The sequence below is a fragment of the Ornithodoros turicata genome, chromosome 9 (assembly GCF_037126465.1).
Source record: "Ornithodoros turicata isolate Travis chromosome 9, ASM3712646v1, whole genome shotgun sequence".
Lineage (NCBI taxonomy): Eukaryota > Metazoa > Arthropoda > Arachnida > Ixodida > Argasidae > Ornithodoros > Ornithodoros turicata.
In genome coordinates, this window is record NC_088209.1 from 39,857,551 (window position 1) to 39,880,528 (window position 22,978).

At 48.6% G+C, this 22,978-nt stretch overlaps 2 protein-coding genes across 2 annotated transcripts in view; one reads left to right on the forward strand and one right to left on the reverse strand.

Moving 5' to 3' along the window:
* On the reverse strand, positions 1-1,289 carry LOC135367974 (selenoprotein F-like). Its single transcript, XM_064601063.1, has 4 exons — positions 1,196-1,289; positions 826-996; positions 706-769; positions 1-621 (listed from the first exon to the last, which is right to left on the reverse strand). Exons 1-4 carry the CDS (start codon positions 1,241-1,243, stop codon positions 446-448), a joined length of 459 nt encoding a protein of 152 aa, XP_064457133.1. The 5' UTR covers positions 1,244-1,289; the 3' UTR covers positions 1-445.
* A 343-nt stretch (positions 1,290-1,632) lies between these two features.
* LOC135368909 (multiple epidermal growth factor-like domains protein 8) overlaps positions 1,633-22,978 on the forward strand; it is a 28,816-nt gene continuing 7,470 nt past the window's right edge. The window contains exons 1-30 of the mRNA XM_064602463.1: positions 1,633-1,823; positions 2,333-2,595; positions 2,721-2,884; positions 3,801-4,944; positions 5,625-5,793; positions 7,176-7,263; positions 7,369-7,543; positions 8,201-8,355; positions 9,258-9,476; positions 10,028-10,222; positions 10,288-10,533; positions 11,178-11,281; positions 11,433-11,582; positions 11,781-11,935; positions 12,810-13,008; positions 13,070-13,261; positions 13,892-14,068; positions 14,125-14,262; positions 14,854-15,199; positions 16,034-16,297; positions 17,148-17,312; positions 17,379-17,553; positions 18,243-18,421; positions 18,485-18,629; positions 19,112-19,376; positions 20,119-20,260; positions 20,812-21,022; positions 21,759-21,973; positions 22,433-22,694; positions 22,774-22,951. Of these exons, the coding sequence (XP_064458533.1) occupies positions 2,433-2,595; positions 2,721-2,884; positions 3,801-4,944; positions 5,625-5,793; positions 7,176-7,263; positions 7,369-7,543; positions 8,201-8,355; positions 9,258-9,476; positions 10,028-10,222; positions 10,288-10,533; positions 11,178-11,281; positions 11,433-11,582; positions 11,781-11,935; positions 12,810-13,008; positions 13,070-13,261; positions 13,892-14,068; positions 14,125-14,262; positions 14,854-15,199; positions 16,034-16,297; positions 17,148-17,312; positions 17,379-17,553; positions 18,243-18,421; positions 18,485-18,629; positions 19,112-19,376; positions 20,119-20,260; positions 20,812-21,022; positions 21,759-21,973; positions 22,433-22,694; positions 22,774-22,951 (6,380 nt within the window). The 5' untranslated portion in view covers positions 1,633-1,823; positions 2,333-2,432. The remainder of the gene's footprint in view (positions 1,824-2,332; positions 2,596-2,720; positions 2,885-3,800; positions 4,945-5,624; positions 5,794-7,175; positions 7,264-7,368; positions 7,544-8,200; positions 8,356-9,257; positions 9,477-10,027; positions 10,223-10,287; positions 10,534-11,177; positions 11,282-11,432; positions 11,583-11,780; positions 11,936-12,809; positions 13,009-13,069; positions 13,262-13,891; positions 14,069-14,124; positions 14,263-14,853; positions 15,200-16,033; positions 16,298-17,147; positions 17,313-17,378; positions 17,554-18,242; positions 18,422-18,484; positions 18,630-19,111; positions 19,377-20,118; positions 20,261-20,811; positions 21,023-21,758; positions 21,974-22,432; positions 22,695-22,773; positions 22,952-22,978) is intronic.

The following is a 22,978-nucleotide window of genomic DNA, read 5'->3' on the forward strand; positions in this document are numbered from 1 at the left end:
TGTGTAGCAACACTATATGTGCAGTGGTTTTATTCATATCATTGTCAATGCAAGTATTGAAGTACATCAAGATATATTTTGTAACAATTGTCATGTTCTATTGCTAAAAATGCTACTGTACAATCGATAATGCCATCACATCAGTGAACAATACCCAAGCTGCCGTAACTGAGCATAAGGTATGATGTCCAAATTTCTTCGCTTAGTGATGACCATTATAAAAGGTTCACAAGATTCAATGTATCAAACGCTATACATGCAACGTACGTAACCAAACAGGAGGTTGTTTACAGCCCTAAGCTCACGTTCCTCAGTTGCTCCGGCTCAAAGCACAGAGTCTTTGTAGCAGTCTACGTGAGACATCTCAAAAACTGTATCAAAAGAAACATGCAGATATAGGTCTCCAAAACAGATTAAAAAAAAAAAAAAGAAGCCGGAGAATAAACTATGTGAGGTGTTGATGTAAAAAGTCTTCGATGGTGTCGGTATCCCACTTCTTGATATTTAGCTCCTCCTGCACTTCTCCGTTTTCGTCCATGAGTTTTATCACCGGGTCCGCTCCACGAAGGTACTTGATGTTGAAGTTCGGAAACTTACTAGGCCGTGAGCTCTTGACAAAAGCTAGGAGGAGAAATGGTATGTGAGAGAAGTGCTGAAATGCACCCAAGCAAGCTTAGTTTAAAATATGGCCCACATTATATTCACCTTCAATTTGGGGCAGGTAGCCAAATTTGCAGGCGCATACTTCCAACACGGCCTGGGCATACTTCTGCAAATGAGTAGCGTGTCAGTACTTGCAGTGTACTACCTGGGAAGGCGGCTAACCTTAGCAGTGTCGCGGTCTTCTGTTTGCCGACAGCATTTTCCACAGTCATCCTTCAGGATATCCAAGTCAAACCTGGATAAGCGTTGACAGGAAGAGCACACCAGGTCGGGTTTCCGGAAGCCCAGCCCGAGACATTCTTCTGCTGACAGTTCTGCTTCAGAGACTGCTATCTACGAGTAAACGTTTCAAGAATTACATCGGTCTTGCAAGCATACGTGTGCTTGTCAGACCGTCCGCTGCATTCAACGCTGATTGTACGTAAGCTTCAGTACAGATTTTTTTTTTTTTTGTAAACGTCGGAATACTTGTACACGCATGTGTACGATGGAAACGCGCACGAAAAAGTGCTCTATAGCATGACAAACTTACGATAAGTGATGCCAACAAGATGTAAACAGCCGCACAGCGCGGCGCCATTTCTGCAGTGTTGCCAGCTCACAGCAAGCTTCTCGTCTTAACCCCCATACCCTCATACAATTCCACATCTTGCAACTTTGTAGATACCGTCAAATCAATTAGCGAACTTCATGTTTCTGACTAATTATAGCTCTATAATAACGGTTTACTTGCTGTTAGCTTGCTTCAGCACAAGATTTATACGTCCACGCAAGATAGAGAAAAAAGTACAACATTCCACCATTTAGGTCTTTTAACGAGGCGATTGACATCAAATAGCATTCGCCGAGACATTGTCAGACTAAAGTTCAACTGCGGGGTGTTTTAAGGTTCAACTAATTTTTACATTCCTACGCGAGTTGATGCTCACTCGGCTTGATGCTTGATTCGTCGCCTAGCAATGGCGGCGAATGGTTGTTATATTACGTCCTGCCAGTTGCTGTGAGCTCTGGGTAATTTTGACCTTATGCGACTAGTGGAGGTGTCTTTCTCTGTTGTGGTATCTTAGTATGTATATAATAAAGTAGCCGTATGAAGAGCGGTCATGCATTCCTCAGAAGGACTCTGGCAGATTCAAGATCGCCTCTACAAGAGTTCTCAGGTGATTAGTGTGTGACCGAAAAGCTTCGTTGAAGCGTTGTAGTACTTGATTGCTGCAGGTAAATCATCTAGTTTTGCAGAAACTGTAGGACGCTCGTCAAGGAGGTGCATAGTAGCAGTTTATTACACCATAGGTATAAGCAGAACACGAAGACCTAATTAATGGTTTTGTTCCAAGCGTTGCCAGTTCCTAGCAGTGATAATCAGACGTACCTTCGCTGTATCATACCCAAAATTTCTTATTAATTATGTGACGCACGTAGACGGCGATCCTTCCTAAAAACGCCTTTCAGCTGTCACACGAAGCTATCGTGTTTGGCCCATATCGTGTTTCATACGAATATGCATGTACATAGGCTGTAGTGTCATGTTCATGTCGTCCAGCCAAAGTGACATTTTATTAGGACATTCAATAGTGCAGCAAACGATATCGAAAGTTCCCGGTCAGAGTGAAATCTGTTGACGGCGAAGCAGTGATGATGCTTCTCTCAATCCTTTCCCTGGTGTCAGGTGACTTGGTGAGCTTGACACGGGCGGAAGTCGCTGCGATGCCTCGAATCCGGCGAAGGATCGTCCTCCTGGAGGACGTCATGGACCACAACGGGGCGCGATGAAGTGGCAGGTGGCGTTGCTACTGCTGTGTGCCGTCGTCCAGGCAAAGGCGCCGGACACATGCAATCGGCACCGCAAGGTACTCACAGACTCCTGGGGAATCATCACTGATGGGAATGACAACTACCGTAACGACTCCCACTGCGAATGGCTCGTTCAAGGTACCTTACCTTTTTCTGACGTCTACAAAACAAGACCCGTCATTCCTTTGTCAGGCCGACAAGAGCCACCACCGAGACCTGTTATTAAAAATCTGGTTGCTCACGTTGGTGTCTGTCTCTCGTAGCAAGTTCTTCGAAGTCATGGATAACGTTGAAGTTTCAAGAGATGGATACCGAGTGCGCCTATGACCACGTGTTTGTCTACGACGGAGACTCTTATGACAGCCCTCTTCTAGGAAGCTTCAGTGGAACCGCGCTGCCTCCAGTTGTTACCGCCTCTTCCGGATCGGTAAGTTCCATCAAATGTCCTTGCGTGGTTAGATTTGACGAATCAAAGGAATCGGAGGTGTTTCATAACTTGCGCAATCAAATTTACGTGTCAAAATTTCGTGGACATAGAAAGTAGTGAACAGGACCGCTGCAGAGTCTGTATCTTCTATGTCTTTGTCTTCTTGCTGCAGGGCGTCAAATCCGACCCCGGATTGTTCCTATAATGTCTTAAATAAAGGAATTAAACTCGTAAGCGCAGCGTAGCTTCCCTCAAGCGTGTCCTCAAGCGTCCCTCACGTGAGTGTTGACGAAAGGAGCACGTAGCAAAGTTTCAAATACTGTTTGGCTGTCTAAAGCAGATGACTGCCTGTCTTGCACACGCATTGGTTTATTTGGTTTGTAACCGTGACTTTTTTGTGAGAGTGAGGTCTTCGCTTCTTACGACATACTATTACAACGGAATTACAGCATATTACAATGAAATGTACAACATATTTTTCTGCAAATTTCTGAAAAAGTGCTTAGTTACTGTCACTTTCATTTGTTACGTGCCACATATTACAACGAAATTACAATGTATTACAACGAAAAATACAACACATTCTTGTCAAAATTTCTCAAAAAGTGCTTCGCTACTGTTACTTTTGTTTGTTACGTGTCACACATTACAACATATAACAACGAAAAATACAACATATTGTTCTGCAAATTTCGCAAAAAGTGCCTCGTTACTTTCACTTTCACTTGTTACGTTCTTAACAGTAAAACTGTGCATGTAAGCTTTCACAGTTGTGTATCTATAGTACCCGGAATCGCCCAATCTATACAGAGCCGTCGCTCTAAACGTAGATCTTGGAAACAAAGTTACCAAAGTGGAGATTCGTAGAAAACAAAGCAGTTCAGATTATTAAAAAATCCATTCTTTCTTCCGGCAGATGCTGGTTCTTTTGTACAGCGACACCAACTATGTCCTGAAGGGATTCACTGCGGAATATTCCATCACGGAGTGTCCTCTCAACTGTAGCGGAAAAGGCAGTTGCACAAATGGTGCTTGCGACTGCACTGCCCCCTGGTTGGGCGTCGACTGCTCTCACAGTCCGTGCCCCGAGAACTGCAACGAAAACCTCTCCCAGGGGAACTGCTCCAGCGCTGCCGAGCCCCAACCTTCCTGTCGCTGCTCGCCCGGATTCTCGGGCCTGTCGTGCAGCCTCCCGGACGTCCCCAGCGACTCCGCGGTCGGATGGCACCTGCTCTCCCGAGAGCTACCCCCGCGTGCCGGTCACTCGGGGCTCTACGTCCCCGACACGGACCAGCTGTACATCTTCGGCGGGCGGTCGTTCGACCGGGTCTTCGGCGACTTTGTGGTCTACAACTTCAACGAGAGCGCGTGGCGCAACCTCTCGGACCTGACGCCCCGCCCGTCCGCGAGGTGGGGCCACGCGGTGGCGCTGCACGGGCTCACCCTGGTCCTCCACGGCGGTGAGACGGCGGACGGATCGCTCTCGTCCGAACTGTGGTACTACAGTGTGGTGAAGCGCGAGTGGACGTTGGAAAATGCGGAAGGCGATCTCCCTCCGCCGGTCGCCATGCATTCGCTGACCGTCGTCGACGAGAGGTGGCTCTACCTCTTCGGCGGACGGACAAACGGCGGAGCGTTTCTCGGCTCCCTCTTCCGGCTGGACCCCCGGTCCGGATCGCCCTGGGAGAGGGTGAGAGACGGGGGAGGGGGTCCCCGCCTGGTGGGGCACGCGGCCGTGTACGACGCGGACTCTCGCTCTCTCCTGGTTCACGGCGGAGTGATAGTGGACTACGCGCGCTTCAGCAAGTTGAGCGCCGCTCTGTGGGCGTTTGGCGTGGACTCCAGCAGGTGGACGAAGCTGGAGCCGGCCAGGTCCGCCGGGGACCCGATGGAACGGGCCTTCCACGCGGCCGGGGTGGTGGGCGATTTCCTGCTGGTTGTGGGAGGTTACATGCACAGACATTCGAAAGAAGAGAAGTGTTTCGACGATGCTCTTTACCTGTACGACCTCCACTGTCACAAGTGGGTGCCTTTTCAGCAGATGGCCGGAGAATCGATAGGTGAGCCAATCGAATCCAAGCCAATCCTTCGCGGACACATTATTTTTGGATTTTCTGTACCGTAATATTTCTGCGCACCTGCGCATAGGTAAATGCTTTCAGCCCAGGGAAAGGTCTGTCCCTGAAAATAATTGAAGCGTCGTTTAATTAACTGTTAATTTCGCCGCAGTGGCTTTGGGAGCTGCCTGGTCGAAGCTGTTTTGGACGTTCCAGTGATACTTAGTCCGATTTAATAAGACATATAATTGTAATTACAGTCAAAGCCCCTAGCTTTCTGCAGTGGAAAATTAACATTTCTTAAATTCTTAATTTAATTCTTAATTCTTCATTTCGTAAATTAACAATTCTGCACAAATTTTGCGGTTTTGTGGAAAGCTAGGGCCTCAATTGACCTTGTCTGTTGCCCATCGGTTATCTCTTGAGACCTTATCTGTGTTGTCATTTTTTTTTGTCCCCCACTCTCCGCTTTTTAAGTCACGGCTCTAATCTTGTCAGTAAGCGTAAAATATTTTGCGCTCAACCAGCTTTTCTAGCCAGCAGCCACATCAAGAACGTTATCGTTTACCCCACTCAGATTTCCATTATCTTCCTTTTTCCTTTTTGAGCGTTCTAGGGCCCGCTAATATCACTAAGGCGTGACGTAACGTCGATCTAAAGCGCAACGTTGAAAAATTTTGCAGCCAAGTCGCGTCGATCCGGCCCCGCAGGCCTGCACTCTCATGTGGCTGCCTTCAGGCGGGGCCACACGTTGATCGTCCTGGGTGGGTACCGTGGCCTCATGACCTCCGAGCTGTGGGCACTCCACCTCCCGGCTTCCATCACCAGGACAGATTGGGCGACATGTGTTCGGTGAGATGGTTTGAGAATAAATTTTAGACCCTGAAGCTTTCGGGGTTTTTTTTTTTTTTTCAAATTCGGGGGGGGGGGGGAAATCGGGTCAATAATAACTTAATGTCAAAAATTCGTGCAAATTCGGATGTAAAAATTACCATCAGACTGAATTTGGGGAGAAATCGGGCTTCATTGCAGCTTAAACGTTTGTTCTAGCGCTCATCCGGAGTGTCAGAAGTATCAGAAGTAGAGGTCAACCGTGTATTTTGTGAAAAATTAGTATGTCTTTACCCTCAGGTGCATAGCTTAGGTGCAGTTTTGCGGGTAGAGATCGGGTTTAACCCAAAACAGGTGGACCTTGATTCGGGGCGCAAATTCGGGGAAAGATCGGGTTTAACCCTAAAACTTCAGGGTCTAAGAATAATGTGTTCCCACGCAGACAAGCATTTGTTGCAACTGTTCTGTGCATCGAGTCACTTCATTCTCGATTGCCGTATTTAGTCGCATGTTTTGTGCATCCTAGTTTAACACGAAAAATGGCTAGAAAACGAAACAAAAAATCGCGTAATTAGCCGTACATATCTGACCCACGCGTCTCAGTGCGACCGTGGCGGTTGCCTTTCAAAACACCGTCAGTGCTATCGAAGTTATTGCAGTGCTTTTGTTTGATTTGTGCGCACTTTCACTTTAAAACTTCGAAATTTTGTGTCGTTCGTATATTGTAACGAACGTTACCGCGCAATGAGAAAATGGCTAAGAAGCAAGCGAGCTGTTGAAGTTGATGCATAATGTACCGCGCAGTTTGTGCACGGCCAAATTGTCTGACTTGGGAGATGAAGGTAAATACGGTATTAAAGCAATAGCTGTAGGTCCGCCCGTGGCATGACCAGCACGTGACCTTTGGTGTGTCACCACCAGGTGGCTACCAGACTGTGTTTGATGTATGATGAAATTGTGTTAACACCCGCAGTAGCGATGCAAAAAAAAAAAGTTTCAAATTCGGTTTTGAAAAGAGTTTTACCTGAAATGTACTGCCAATGACGTCCCTATGAAGTTACCTAATTTAAATGCATTTGGCACAGTGCCAAAATATGCTGCCATTTTTCTCTTTAGCTTCGATATATTCAGTGGTAGAGTTCTTTTCAGGGCATTTCAGTTGAGCAGGGCTGTTGCTAAGAAACGAAAAAAAAAAAAAGTTACCCCATCTCTCGATATCGTAAAAGGGCTGCCTTATTGGAGCAGTTAAACGCAGGGATCTCGACAATATATAGTAGTAATTATAATAATAATAGCAATATATAATAGTATATAATAACGTAATATATAGCTTTGAAACGTTGGTCAGAATGTTGTCGATTTATTTATTTATTTATTGTATTTATTGATTTATTGATTTTCAGGTACCGCATGAAAGTCACGTGCAAATCAAACCCTGCCTGTGCCTGGTGCACCGACTCCAAAATGTGCCTGGATCGCCGGAGAAGTGAGGTCAGGTCTTTTTCTTTTCTGTTTTTTTTTTTCTGTTTTTCTCGTCTTGTCTTTCTCTTTTTCTTGCACCTTGTTTCCTAAATCTCTCATCTCCACTCATTACAGGACTGTCCATCGGGACTGTTTGGGAACTGTCCGGGACTGTGTCCCGCCTTGACTGACTGCCAGTCGTGTATGGCGTGGGGCCAGGCAGGCCAGGCTAATGCCATCCGCGCCACCCGCGGGGGCCCTCGCGTGTGCGGCTGGTGCGTCGAGGCGTCCAGGTGCCACCCCATCTCCGGTGAGGAAACTCTCGAGTCTAGGCTGGAATCACACGTCATACCCACACATTTAGTACACATTTAGCACACGGTTAGTACACATTTAGCACACATTTAGTACACATTTAGCACACGTTTAGTACACATTTAGTACACTCCCGTATTTTTGGCTTCTATGTTTTTCACAAACCCGGGCCTAAATACTAGGCTTTATGTTCAAAGCTGCAAAACAGGGTGAAGTCTGATAGGATATCACGTGAATGAGCAGATCTTCGAGCTTGAAAAAAAAACCCGGAAGAGCGACAAATGAGTTAGCACGAGGCAGAGCGGAGTGCGAAATTGTGCACGTTCACCCGTATAAGTAGTGCCATGCATTTTAGGGTAAAACCCGTTTTTACGATTTGATACGATTTCTCGTTCGCGTGACAATTCGCTTTACGACCAAAATCCGTGGGAATGGTAGTGGTCGTATGAATGAGGGTTCGCTGCAGAGAGCTTCTCACATTTGAGATTAACACAAGTGGCTGGGCTGAATGTTCAGTGCGTTCTCCAGTGCTCGTACTGACGGGTGCTACTGAACTTTACCCTAAGACGCGGGGCCTGTAATGATACGTCGACCCTACAAACGTCCATCGTGCTCATATGCAAGACACGTGAGAGCTTTTTTGTGTTGCCAGATCCTCCAGCTGTTTGCCGTGGCCAAGAGGAAGGATACTGGGGCCCTCAGGGCCACATCCTGTCCTCCCTGCCAGAATGCCGCACTCTCGACTTCCGTCCGGGGCTCCTTCTGCTTCGTTACCGCTATCCTGCCAATTTGTCTCAGCCAGATGAGGTTAGTTCAATGAGGGAGATAGATTTATATCTATATAGACTACAAGTAATGAAGAGACTTGGGAGGACGTATAAGGATTAAAGACACTCGCTACTTTTATTACATCAATAATTAAGGGGGTACTAGAAATAGATTTACAGTTAGGGGTCAACGTTTCGGCAGCAGCGCTGCCTTCAACAGGACTGGTTCCTGTTGAAGGCAGCGCTGCTGCCGAAACATTGACCCCTAACTGTAAATCTATTTCTAGTACCCCCTTAATTATTGATGTAATAAAAGTAGCGAGTGTCTTTAATCCTTATACGTCCTCCCAAGTCTCTTCATTACTTGTAGTCTATTTGTTTTTGCGTCCATCTGTACCCAGTTATAAAAGAGTCTCTGAGAAATGGTATACGTAAATGTCACCTTTTCATGAGTGGAAAGTTTTTTCTTTTTTTTTAAATACATAATCTGTAAATACAGAAATGTCCCATCAGTATTGAGGAGAAAACTGAACCAAATCCCCTCTTTCGACATCTTGTCTGCATCTGCAAATGCTAAAAAAACAAAAACTTGAAGACGCGAGAACAGAAATCTTGTCTAATGCTTCTGACACGTTCAAAAATTTGAGTGGTGGCATTGCTCAAATGTATAGGAATATGACGGAAGAAATTCATATGCAGGCGATCACTGATTATTTTCATCAATAAAAGTTACATTTACTCCGTTCATGTTCCTGCCTTTTTAGTTAATTTGAACGTCGGATAATTCGATCAAATTAGTCGTTCCCTTCAAGATCGAATTAACGGAAGTTTGCTGTATAATAGTATCAATATCCCCATCATGCGCACAAAATACTCAAAATCTTCGTATATTTGCTCGTACCAACACTGAATAGGTTGCACTGAATTTTATTACCCACCCAGGTGTCTTACGTAAACAGCACCAAGCAGTCGTTGGTGTTTGTCGCCGAGACGCAGGACGACCACAGCCAGGACGGCGGGGAGCACATGGGACGTCTGCTGGGGTTCCTGCATCCGTGGGGGGTTCGACTTCCCCCAGCAGAGCCCCTGCGACTTTTTCTGAGTGCCTCCGATGGACGTGCGGTTTTACGTCTCAGTCTCGACGACCAGCCTCAACACTTGGTGAGCAATGTTTAGCAGACCGTCAAACTGAACTGGAACCGAAAACCGCAATTAACCGTAATTATTAGCTGGAACTGAACCGTAATTACTAGCTCCACCTTGGAGCTGAACCAGAACCGAACCGACATAAAAACTTCAGTTACCGGTTCGGGATACTGGTTCGGTTCGGGTTGATGCGGGGGGGGGGGGGATGTGGGGATTCGAGTGGTCTGCCTGCCTAAATTGGCGGCACATTGCTCGGGGAAGGGATGAAAGGGGGTCCTGGGGGCTGGTTGAAAAAAAAACTGAAAAAATTCATATAAAACATAACTAAGAGACTTTATATAATTTGTAGTGGCTACCTATAATTTTGTAGCATATTAGAACCCCCGAACCGGTTCCGAGCCGGTTTACAGCCTCTGAACCGGTTAATCGAACCGATACGTGCGAACTCCAGAACTAAACCGGAACCCGAACAAACCGAAAAACGTTTCGGTTCGACACTGATATTTTTAGTGTTGCAAAACAAAAAAAAAGAAAAAAACAGGTTCTCACATCAGCTTTTGTCGCAGGAGGTGGTGGGCAACCGAACCTCACACGGGCTGAACAGGACGGAGGCCATGCGGCCGGGCGGACGACACCTGCTGCCCCCTACCCCGAGAGATCGGTACCTGCTGGATTTTCGCCTTTACGTGCCGGCCAAGTTCTGCCACAAGGCCTGCGACAAGAAGATGCTGCTCGAGTGGAACGCCGTCAATGCACCTTCCGTACGTTCTACTGCGATTCGTGGGGCGAGGTGTGGCTTCATGAACGCCTCCTGTCTCCTTTATAGCTGATCCCTGTGCAGTACCTGGAGCCCTACCTGAATGGCCTCAGTTGCAGCAACCACACCAACTGTATGGCCTGCTTGAGTGACGCCGCCTGCGGCTGGTGCCGTTCCTCGGGTACCTGCGTCCCCCGCAGGGAACTCCCGGGGCACGCCTGCGCCTCGACGACCCGGAATCCCGAACTGCTCGTGCTGGACCCTGCGCACTGCATCTCCTGTTCCACGTTCATCTACTGCGAGGACTGCGTGTCTGTGAGTACCTCTTGAGGGTACTCCTGGTTTCTGCAGACAACACATGTAGGGCCTCGTGCTTTACGCTTAAGCGTCGTAAAACCAGTTTTTTACCCCTGATTTGCTGCACCATCGTCACCCCAGATAATACCCGAAAAAACCCCCGAAAAATAACTTGGCAAAGTGCCAATATAAAAAAGAAGTGCCCAAAAAGATCATCAGAAATGTGGGAAGTGCCCTTTTTATTTTCTACCCAATATTGCCTTATTTTACCGTGTTTCACAGCTCCTGAAATAAAACCAGTTTTTTTACCCGCCCCGATTTTTAAAAACGAAAACCTGCACACGTAAGTCCTATTTATAATGCGCTCTTCTAATGCAAACATCCTGGCATAGTGAAGGGGCTTTCAAGTCTGATCTACGACAGGACACTAGAAAAAAGCCCTTCCAGTCTAAGGTCTTAAACTTTAAGGTCTAGTGAACAACAGCTGTGTGTAGCTTGGACAATATTGTAGTGACGCAGGAAAACCACCATATAAATGTGCAACTATGTAGTGCTGATGTACAAGCAACATGAAGGCTTATTCAAGACCACTGCAGTGCCTGTAGTTAAGGCCTTTTCGTCACAGAAAGCGCTCGACTTAGTAATGGTCCCCACTTTTGAAGGGCCCATCATGCGAATGGATCGTGGAAGGTGCCTACTGCATCCGCAGAGGCCGTTCGGACGTTGCCGTCAGGCGGAAGGACCACTGTCCAGTTCCCTGCCATCGGTGAGTGTGCCTAATAAAAACGTAACTTGCTGTATTGATGGTGTGAGAGGGATTGGTGCGATGCTTTTCAGTACTAAAAATCCCCGTAAGTAGAGCTAGGACTTTTTAGGGTAATCACCGAATATCCACTGACAACGGGCATCTTCCGCAGGCGAGAGGGCTGCGTTTCCTGCCTCGGTGACCCAGGACGTTGCGCCTGGTGCGAGCAGACGCAGAGTTGCTTCCTCTTTTCCACATACACGACTTCGTTCATGTTCGCTGGCTGCAGGGAATGGGTGGACGAAGACCATTTAAATCCCAAGTGAGCTTTACGTTGCCTTTTGATGCCAGTTGATGGCATCCCAAGCAGCACAACATCTTGGCCCAATATTGGACCAAGATTGGGCCAGTATTGCCAAGATTGGTCCAATATTGGACCAACATGCCGTGCTGCTTGGGATCCAAGCCGAGCATTGGTACAGCAGTGTCTTCAGCAATTGTACAGCGAGTCTTCCCGCAGGGGAGCCAGGTTCGCTGGTGGCCAGTGCCCCAACTGTTCAGCACTGGGTGACTGCGGGAGCTGCCTGCAGAAACTGGGGTGCGGATGGTGTAGCAGTGATCACAACCCTTCCGTTGGTGTCTGCGTGCCCGGGAGTTTTGCTGGGCCAACACAAGGTGAGGACGCCATCCTGTTGAGCGTGGGCGCGGATGTCATATTGATAATGTAGAAAAGAATAGATCACGCGATTTGCGATTTCATACGACACCCGCAATTTCATGCGCGGGTATTTAGCTCAGCGCCTCTTACGATCTTGGTGCCGATTGGTTTCTGCGTATCATGTGGTTTTTTCGCCCCGCATTTGGACGTTGGTCCACTGAGGCGATGGACTATACTGTCACTCGAACTACGAAACAGGTGCAGTAAGAGATGCTGGACTGACAAGCCATGAACTTATGAAAGTTGGCCAACATGGCATGCTTTTGATCGTCAGTGCCTTTGGTGGCAGCTTCCAGGAGTGTCGGAGCATCTTGTCATTAGGTTAGCCGAAATAGACCCAGTATTTTGCTGACCCGACTGTTGCCGGCAGCCCTGCAGGCGCGGTAGACCAGTACTGCTTTTAGGCTTGCGCAGTGGAGTGGAAATGTCAGTACTGGCTCTCCCGGGGGTGCACATATATATTTATTGACTTACTTTATTTATTTATACGTACTGCAGCTATTATCATGGGTACAGCAGGAGCGGGCATACAGCCTGCAAAAATTCCTTCAAACCGAGTTTGCCACTTCGACCATCAATAGCATTCCATTTGGAGGTTCCATTTGGCATTCCATTTGGTTTTAAGCTGTACTTAAAAACATTGATACGTGATACTGTTTAATTTTGGGAGTATTGTGTCATTGTTAGTAATGATCCCGTGCAGTTTGTGCACCCACAGCTTTTGCATTATTTTTTTAGGAAAAAAAGTGAGCAAATTATGCGCGTGTAAACACTGCATGTGTCGGGGGTTTTATTTAAGTTTTCTTACATTGCTGCATTTGCGTGGTGCAGGCAACTGCAGTAGATGGGCGGAGAAGCTGGGCCACGAGTCAACCTCGTGGTCGTACGCTCGCTGCCCCAACGTTGACGAGTGCAAACTGGGCATGGCCAGGTGCCACGCCGACGCCACCTGCGTGGATGACGCGGAGGGCTACCACTGCGTCTGCAACGAGGGTTTCAAGGGGGACGGAAACACGACCTGCCTCAAGACGTGGGTCTGCTCCGCTCTGCGTGTTAGCAGTTGATGCATTTTTGTTGCATGATGCCCGCAGGTGCGCGGAGCCCTGCGTCCATGGTTACTGCTCGGAGGCCCCGGACTTCCGCTGCCTGTGCGCGCTGGGTTGGACGGGGTACCGCTGCGACATCGACTGCGGATGCCACAATCACAGCCGCTGCGATCGAGGTGTCGACATATGCGACCACTGCCAAGATCTCACTGAAGGAAAGCACTGCCACCTGTGCAGGTGAGTTTTGTGTGTGCAGTGAGGTCAAAAGTTTTTCCAGATGTGCTACGTTGTAACTGCGTGTCGACGAGCTAAGCCGTTATCACGATCTTATGCTCGGCATTCTTTTGCATAAGAAATGTGCAGCTTTTAATCCCGACTGCTAATTGAATGGGTCATTTTTGCTTGAAAGAGCTGTTCAGGTTACATTGTGTAATTAAAAATTTTTTGTCTCACGATTTTCTGACCAGATATAAATAGAATATGAAGTTTTAGGGTTTAACTCGACTATCACCCCGAATTTGCACCCCAAATTGAAGGTTGCCCCTTTCGGGCGAAAACCGGTTTTTACCCAGCAAATTGCCCTCACTGAGACGGTCTGTAAGAACGCACGCTAACTTGTTTGGCAGTAAACGCAGTTACACCGCCATTTGTACTGAACCAGTTCCGTTAGTTTCAGTAACCGAGCCAGATTTCACCCCGAACTTAGCGTACTGGAAGTTTTTCCACCCGAACTTGCACGAATTTAGGGCGCACATTTATTTACCCGATTTTTACTCCTCGAATTTAGAAAAAAAAAATATTTCCTGAAAACTTCAGGCTCTGTAGATAAAATGGAGCCAACATTGTTCCCACCGGCATGCTTTTCAGGAGAGGCGCGTTCGGCAACGCCACAACACCCTTCGGCTGCCGTAAGTGCAGCTGCAACGGGCACGGGGACGACGCGGCCGGTACCTGCGACCCCCGTACGGGGCACTGCAGGTGCCTGCACAATACCGAGGGCAAGCACTGCGAACTCTGCAAGCCAGGATTCTTTGGAGACCCCAGGTGAGCACGAAACTCCATTGCATGCGTAACTCTGGCTGACCCTGGCTACGTCGCAGGAACAAGGGCCGTTGCTACAAGGATTGCTCCCCGAAAGGCAGGATTCAGGTGGAGGCCCCCGGGGGTCTGGGAAGTCCCCTGTTGGCCAGACCTATGCGCTCCCCGCACTGCCTCTGGATCTTGGAAACGGGCTTGGGGTAAGGGAACACGGGTTGCGGAACTAGCGCCACCTGGGTACCGAAGGCCTGCTCATTGCCTCCTCTCTCACCTTTGCTGCGTGAACATATAAAGTCGGAATTCGTCTGCTACTGCTGCGATTCGCCGTTCTGCGCGTTGAGGAACTCGCAAGTGATTGCGCCGGACTTCGAACCTGCAGGCTTAAATCTGTAGACAAAATGTGCAACACACACCGTTTTGCTTTTCATTTTAAAGTTTTTCTCATTTACTACGCGGGGACGTTCAATCACTCCTCGCAGACGACGGCGGTTCGTCTCCATGGCTACGACTGCTGAAAGCACGTCCGTGATTGGCTGCGGCCATTGAAAACACGATCCTGATTGGCTGGCTCCTTAGTTGTTACGTCACGTCGACGAGTGAGCGGGCTTTCTCTACCCAGGTGCTGTTGGCAGAACTTCCAGGTTTTCCCGGCGATTTTAATCCATGTGCCAGCTAAATTAATCCGTGCCCCATAAAGTTTGCATGGCACGTGGATTAATCTAGCTGGCACATGGATTAAAATCGCCGGGAAAACCTGTAGTTCTCGTTCCTGACGGCTTCGGTTGTTTCAGGAGAAACTGCAGTATTGAGCTGACCTTGCTCCCCGGTCTGCACATCCGCTGCCCGGAGAACCACGTCTACATCTACGACGGCCTACCTCCCTTTGTGCGCGCAAACGGCGGCACACGCGGTAACCTTCTGGGGGCCTTCTGCGGGACCAACACCACGGCGCCCGTTGTGGTGACCTCTTCCGGGGCGCAGCTCTCCGTCTACTTCCGCAGGAGCCGTCGGCAAGAGCAAGGTTTTAACGCCACCTTCAGGCCGGTGTCTCGATCGGCCTCGTGCCCTCTGCCCAGTGTGGCCAGGTCGCGACCCTGTCGGTGTTCGGCATCTGCGCTGCAGGGTTCCTGCGATGAGGTAAGCCCTAGGGAAAACCCGGAGATTTAATTTGTCTTATACTTGCGAGGTTTACGAATGCTTTCCGCAGCGGAAAATTACTTTTTCCGCAAAGTGGGATCAACAAATCCACTGGATTCCGCGAGCAAGAAAAAACAAGCGGAAAAAAAATTGCAGCAGTCTCCTAAGATCGTTTATTGACTCGTTCTGCATGCTTTTGAAGCCTTTCCTAACTTTTCGGTGCGCGGAGCAAATCAGATTAAACTCTGGCAATATCTTGCGGGTGTTACTGTCGTCAAATTTTCTTTCGTCGCGGCACGTCGAGCCACGTAAGTGGCAGCAGTATCTGTCGCGTCAGGCATTGCAGCCACGACCGATCGGGTGAAACCTGCGAAAATGTTGCAGATCGATTGAAACCCTTACGTAGTTCTGTAATATATAAAATATTCAGCGAAAAATACGCGGTCTTTTACGGAAACATCAGGTTATGTGAGACGTGGCCAGTTCCGCAAAATTTCGCGGTAAGCTAGGTGCTCTACTGGTGCTGCTTCCAGCTAAATGAATGCTGATTGCACGCAGTGCACCAGCGAGTTACTTTCTGCTGTAGTTTTCTCTTCATAAAATGGGATTGATGCGCGTACGGCATCAACCCGCAAACTAGTTTACATGGTGTTTAGTTTCATTGGCTGAGCACTTGCTTCGTTTATTGTTTTTTACTTTTTGAATGTAACCCCACTCCTCCCATGTAATGCTCGGGGATTTTTGGCAGTAAATAAATAAATCTACTTATTGAGTGGCGTCTACTTTCAGTTGAATCCCCGTCTCTTGTCACAACTAAGTAATTTTTTCTACTAGGTATACCGTGTCTGCCGCTGCAAGAATGGCTTTAGTGGCTCCGACTGCAGCGTTCCTCTCAGACCACAGCATCTCTCTTGGGAACTGCTCTTTGACTTTACCAGGGTAGCTCGGGCAGACACCGCCGTTCCGGACGTCCATTTTGGCCACTCCCTTTTGGCACTGGAGCCCAACCAGCTGTGGTTGTTTGGAGGCACAGCATCCATGACAACAGACAGCGACACGCTCTACGTGTATTTCGCTTACGATGGACGGTGGAACAAGGTACTGTTCTGCCGAAATGTGCTCCAGACTATGCGAGCGTGCACAGTCAAACGTTTGATGCGCGAGCTTCCAAAATTTATCGGAAAATTGTTGGAGCTAAAAATTGAGGAGTCGCAAATGATTCGTAAATTGGGGTATATACGAATGCGATGGAGAGGATGCAGGCCACCTGGTGGATGAGGTTCATGGAGAACACAGCCTGAGGTCAGGCTGCAAACAAATAAGGACCTTACACCATAGTTTCCCATTACTTCCCATTGATTCCCATTGATTGTGATTATTTTGTCAGAAAACAGCAGATGATGTCTCCATAATATTCAAGTACAAGGTCTGTGGCTTCTTGCAGCTTATTTCAGCACATGATTTGCACCGTATTTTCCGGTGTATAATGTGCACTCGTGTGTAACGTGCACCCCTGAAAACGTGCCGAATTTGAAAAAGAAAACCGATATGTATAACGCGCACTACAGTGTTTGCTACAAGTTTCTATACTGCCACCAGTATACACAATAAACTAAGGCGGTGTAGCATATATGCATATGCTTTATTTGAAACACATTTAATCAAAGCCGTTATGTACAGCCGTACATGTACTGCTTGTGACGCACTTGTCTGAAACCTTCATTCAAAGCTACTGCAGCCCCTGAAGAAGCTTTACCGTCATAGCGTTTGAGCGTAAGCGGTACGCCGTACGGGTCTATTAGTCAGAAGCAACAATCTTGCAACAGCTGAAGACTCCAGACAGGATAAACTGCAACTGTAGATCTCAGACAAGTGTGTCGCAAGCAGGACATGTCCCTCGTAGTAATTTGGAAGGTCCAGAAAGATGGAGCACGAGCATTTCTTTCAGGTTCTTCCACAGAACGGAGGGCGAAGGACTCCTCCGGGACGAAGGTTTCACGGGGCAGCAATGGTGGGGAGGGACATGTATATCTTTGGAGGCATCAACAGCACAGGGGTCCTGGGAGACTTCTGGAAGTTCTCTACGCACAGCTACACCTGGACGGAAGTGATGGTACACAATCGATGTTGCTCCATCCGAGGCACGCCTCACTCACTGGCAGTCCATTTTAATGTCCAGACCTCACCGGACGTTCCTGCTCTGGCTGGGCTCACCCTGACCAGCGTAGGAGATGAGTGGCTCGTTCTCGTTGGAGGATTCTCGCCGAAGGATGGCTTCCAGGAGAAGACGCTGACGTACGGACTCACCACCGGTGAATGGAAGGTTCTCAACACCAGTGGCACGGTCCCCATTGGTGAGTTCTTCGCTGTTCCCACTGGTACTTGAAACCCTCGAATGTCCTGGGGTTTGGAAATATCAAATGTCGTCGAGGTCTGGAAAACCCTGGAAACTTCTACAGTCCTTGAAAACCCTTCTCTTGCGGAGCTGCTGTGGAAATTCTGCTTATTCGGACAGAACCGTAGTTTCGAAACCACAGGAGGAACATTCACAGCAATAGCAACAGGTTGCAGAAACCAGAAGGCTGAGAAATAAACGGCACCCTCCGTTGTATTCATCAGCCTTCCCGTCTATCGTATGACCTTACATTCAGGAGTGCTCAGTCACCTTCGTGAACGGGTCACTATTCCACACTATTCTGTCGTGTGGTCCCTGTAGCTTATAAAGATTTTGTTAAATATTGAAGTCCTAGCCATGAAGTGTGTTTTACATCCCGGGCAATATGACTGACGACTGAGCTTTAAAACACTCTTGAATTTTCGTTCTCAAATTTAGTGGGAACCATGGTTCTCTGACAAATGATGTTTGAGCAAGCACTAGTTGATAGTCATAGCTCATGAGTCATTCTCATACTGAAGAGATCTGCCTGTGCTGTCTCCAGAGAAAGGACGCGTAATAGCAGCGTACAGCGACAAACTGTGTATACCTTGTTGTTCAACAGGGCACTGTTCAGGGCGATTGCTGTAACTGCACGTCTCATTTCAGGCATCTACGGCCATACAAGCAACTACCACGCACCCACCAAGAGCATCTACGTCTTCGGCGGCGTAGTGTACGACGTCGACCACACCGTGGTGTCGGGCACGCTCTACGCCCTGCACTTCCCCACCCGTCGCTGGTCCAGGCTGCCCCCCGACGAACGCGCGAACCCCGTCTACTTAAGGGTATTTTTTTTCATTCCCTGTCCCTCACTTGAAAGTTTGCAAAATTTAACACGTGTCTCCCAGGTGCCGGCACGCTACTTCCACGCTTCGTCCATCACGGAACGTTCCCTGTTCGTCGTGGGGGGCCGTAACGGAAGTGGAGATGCCATTCTGGAGCCCTTTGCCTACGACTTCTTCTGCAATCGCTGGGTCTCGTTAGAGGACCCCTGTAAGTTAATTTTTCACTATATCACGTAAGTACGGGTAGGGGATACGGGTCTGGTTCTTGTCATTAATGTTGTCTCACATCACATATAGGGTTATTTGTGTTTGTGTAAAACTCAACGTAGCTGGGGTACCAGGCTCATTGCCCAACAGAAGGGGCACCATGTGGGAGGGGAAGAGTACCTGCTCTGGCATGACCTAGTTGGCATAAATACGCCTTACGGGAAATTGACACATAAATACGGGAAACGGCTCTTTCTTGTGAACTCTATTCCTTTCTAAAACGAACTCCCAAACCCTCAAGTAACGAATGCCTTCCAGGCAAGCACGTTTTCTCCTCAGCTGTCCGCTTCGAACACGGCATCCGAGTTTTTAATTTTTTTAAAACACGCTACATTTCCAAAAAATGTAAAACTCGAAAATGAAGAACTGTACCCATATCACCTCGAGCGTGCATCCGAAACTCGCGCCATCTCTGCTGTGCAGACATCCAGCACTTGGGCGGCATCCCAGACCCTGTCTCTGGCGGCGACATTGCTCACCTGGGCGGCCATCTGTACATGTATGGAGGATCGAGCGAGCGTCCACGCGGGCTCCTGTACCGGCTGACAGTGCCCAACGACATATGCGTGCTGTTCTCCGGCGCAAGACTGGGATGCCTACGTCACGTGGGTTGTTCCTACTGCTCTGTTCAAGACTCTGTCGGGAACCACACACACTGCTACTCGAGTTCTTCCCCTACGCCCTCGAGGTACGTCGGCCAACTCACTCAACTCACAAAAGAGTTGTGATGTTGCTTTGGTGGACCCCCTTGCATAGCTGTACCAACGTCCATGCTGTATAGCCAATAGCTGTACCAACGTTAAGTGTGCAGCACATTTTTAATACTAGTGCTTTGTGTTTCGGTTATGCCCAGCAACACCCATTTTTACCCCCCAAAAAACGAAAGTGGTAAGGTGCAAATTTTAGCCTCCATTATTGGTGCTGGAGAACGCTAAACACTGCACATTGGGCACAGCTCTCAAAAATCTCCTTTCGTGACCGATGACGCCCGATTTTACCCAGTTTTACTGCTCCTGAAACAAACATTCTACCTTTGCCCCATCCATAAAACTTGAAAGCTAAGGCTGTGCGAGTAGCAGAGATGGTTTAAGTAGTCCAAACAAACAATAAAGTCGAAGGAGCAATGAATCTCAAATAACCAAAGCAAAGTACAAAACATCAAGCAGGCCAAAACAATGAAATTGGTCCATTACTGGGAACACCATGTGGCTTGCCTCAGTGCCATGTGCAACAATGCTTCACATTTGTAACACATTAAGTTAAGCATACGGCAGTCTGTGTCTGTGGTTGTGATGCAGCAGAAGCAGTCATGAAGCCCGCTAGCATGGTTCTCTTTGCATCTTCTGAGCTTAAACTATGAGAAAATTTTTGCACTTTTTCCCCAAGAGAAGGGTATGTTGGAATTATGGGTAAATTTATGCACGTTCCAGTTGTACACACCACCAGGGCACGCTGGAAGTGGCACCAGGCAAGGTGTGCGACGCTGCCTGGTTGGACAATCGCAATTGCATCCAGTACGAGACGTGCGAGGACTGCCTGGCATCCTGGCCCATTCACCCAGAAGCCCAGCACGTAGGTCTTTTGCTATCTCGTTGGGTACATTGTGTAGGGGGGGGGGGGGGGCACAGAGTGTACCACAAATAGGGCCTCTAGGTTTCCGCGATTCTGCAGAATTGGCCGTGTCTCGCATAACCTGCTGTCCGTCCGTCCATCCGTTGTCTGTCTAGAACCCGTCCGTCCGTCTGTAAAGAATCGTCCGTCTGTTGCAGAATATTTGATATCTGACATGACTACGCAAGGATTTTGATGGACCTGCGACATTTTTGTGATTTTAGCACGATCAGTCACGACTGCAATGCCACGGTTGAACGTGCCGACGGCAAACGGCCGGGGAGAGATCGGCAGGGTTCAGTCTAGTTTTCTTCCTGCGTTGAATAGCGTGCAGGACAAGTTGGTGTGCGATCTTGAGGGAACGCGGCGCTTTTTATCTTTTTCTTGCTCGTTTTCTTTCACCCGCAAAATCTCGCGGACGCGTAAATCCCGCTTTGCGGATAAGTAGACTTTCCACCGTACAAAGCTAGGGAGCTTTAACCCCTAATGTCACTGGTATTCCCACGTTTCAGGCCTGCGAGTGGTGCACGAGCTGCCGCAAAGGCCACTGCGTGCGTGCAGGACAGTCATCCCTATGCGAACAAGCGGTGGACTGCGATGGTCCGCAGCCGCCCCTCGTGGCCGACCCTGGCCAGTGCCCCCTGCGATCCTGCCTGGCTTCAGAATGCGAAAAGTGCAGGGACCTAGGAAAGTGCATTTGGACGAGACAAGCTGTCCGCTCCAGTGAGTGTGCCTGTTTTTAACCTGGAGATGTGCCTTCTTGAAGCTTAGAGTATAGTGTTGCGGTGGAACAGCTGGCCAAAGAATGCTTGGTGACACAGTTTTTGTGGGAAAAGACAAACTGAGGTACTATGCGACAGGTCAGATGAGGAAAAAGAAGTAGCCGCAAACTGCGTTTTGCTGCTTTCCTGCGCATTGTATGCTTTGGGCCTTGTGTTTTCGAGTTTGATGCTTTTTGAAAATCGTGGGGTAAAAATCGTGCGAAAAATCACGTAAAAATCGTGGGGGAGTTATTTCAGGAGCCGTAACACGGGGTACCATCGGGCAATATTGGGTGGAAAAGCAGATTTTCGGGTGAAAAATAGATGAACAGGAGTTGCTGAATGAGTGTGCTGAATGTGCAATGCTTAGCACTCTCCAGTGCCGGTATTAATGGCCGCATTGGCACCTTGCCAAGTTGGTTTTACGTGTTTTTTTTTGTTTTGTTTTTTTGCAGAAGGCTTTATGTATGCTCTGTTTTGTAAGATCTGTCAGTTGATTCCTAGCTTGTGTCAGCAGTACATCAGCAAAGAGTACCAAGACAACCCAATGATTCCATGAATGCTGGCTGCACATTGGACGTTAACGAATTTGAAGCTGCATGCATGCGTCCCAACAAGCGTCTCAACATGCTCAGTAAATTGAGCAATTTCTGCTGTAATTTCACTTTGTAATCTGAAGCATGTTTTGAAATTATCAGGCGAATTGCGGCACACCCTCAACGTACGTCCCATCTTCGACTGGACGTGCGTCCGTCGGGCGGTGAAGGATGCCTCCAGTTTCCCGGTTGAGTCGAATCCCCCTCGTCCCTGTCCCATCCGCTGCTTCCAGCATCCAACTTGCTCCTCCTGCCTCGCCAGCGTAGGAGGTGAAGGCGGCTGGCACCAGTGCTGGTGGAGCACCACGAGACAGGAGGTAATGCGATCGCTTCACCTTTTCCTTGTTGCTCCCCTCCTCCTCATGAATTTGTACAGGCCGTCATTGTTCACTTACTTCATGTGTTAACCCAAGCCAGCACAACATCTTAGTCCGATATTCCACCAATATTGGCAATGCCGGCCCAATGTCGGTCCAATATTGGGCAAAGTTGTTGTGCTGCTTGGGAAGGGTGAGATGCATGCATGGCCACAGCACGGCGCATCGTTTCCCCGTCACAATTTGTTGCTTGCTGCGTTCATGGGCACACGCAGGGAACTGCCATGCAGTTGGAACAGTGCAGCCAGAGACATGCTTTCACTTACGTTTTAATTAACGTAACGACATTGGCTCATATAATACAATACAGTGAATATTATTGGTGAATATATTTTGTTGCACACCTGTCTCATCCTTTGAAAGAAAAGTGTAACACGGCCTGGAACGTTCTCGTTGCAGTGCCTCACACCCAGCTACGCAGCCCTGCGCTGTGAAGGGGGCGGCTGCGGCACGATCTTGCAGGGCAGCACTTCCTGCGATCCGCCCTGCCACGTACACCTGCAAGCGGCACATTGCCTGGGCGACCCCCATTGCGGCTGGTGTGGGTTTCGGGGACCAAGCCATAACGGTCATGGTGTCTGCATGCGCGGAAACGCCCTGGGTCCCACGGGCGGGATGTGTGCGGACGGGAATGTCTTCATAGAGGGTCATCCGCTGCCGGGTAAGGGCGCGATGGGACTTTCTGCTTGACCAGGACTCAAACTGTAACTTGAATGGGGCGATCCCTCTTTTCCTTCTAGCCAATGTGTCCCAGCTGGTGCAGACAATGGGCAGCCGAGTGGGATGGTATTATTACGACCGACTGCCCGAGAACGAATGCACCAATGGCCACCACAACTGTCACCACGAGAAGGAGAAGTGTGTCGACCTGCCAGATGGGTTCTCCTGCGAGTGCAATGAGGGATACGTTCTGGACAGGTGACCAGGATACTCTTTGTTGCGCAA

Excerpts from the sequence above, each read along its gene's own strand:
- LOC135367974 (XM_064601063.1), bottom strand. The coding sequence starts at position 1,243 with ATGGCGCCGCGCTGTGCGGCTGTTTACATCTTGTTGGCATCACTTATC. Across the intron at positions 997-1,195 it reads TCTTGTTGGCATCACTTATC|ATAGCAGTCTCTGAAGCAGA; the intron begins GTAAGTTTGTCA and ends GTTTACTCGTAG. Across the intron at positions 622-705 it reads CTACCTGCCCCAAATTGAAG|CTTTTGTCAAGAGCTCACGG; the intron begins GTGAATATAATG and ends TTCTCCTCCTAG.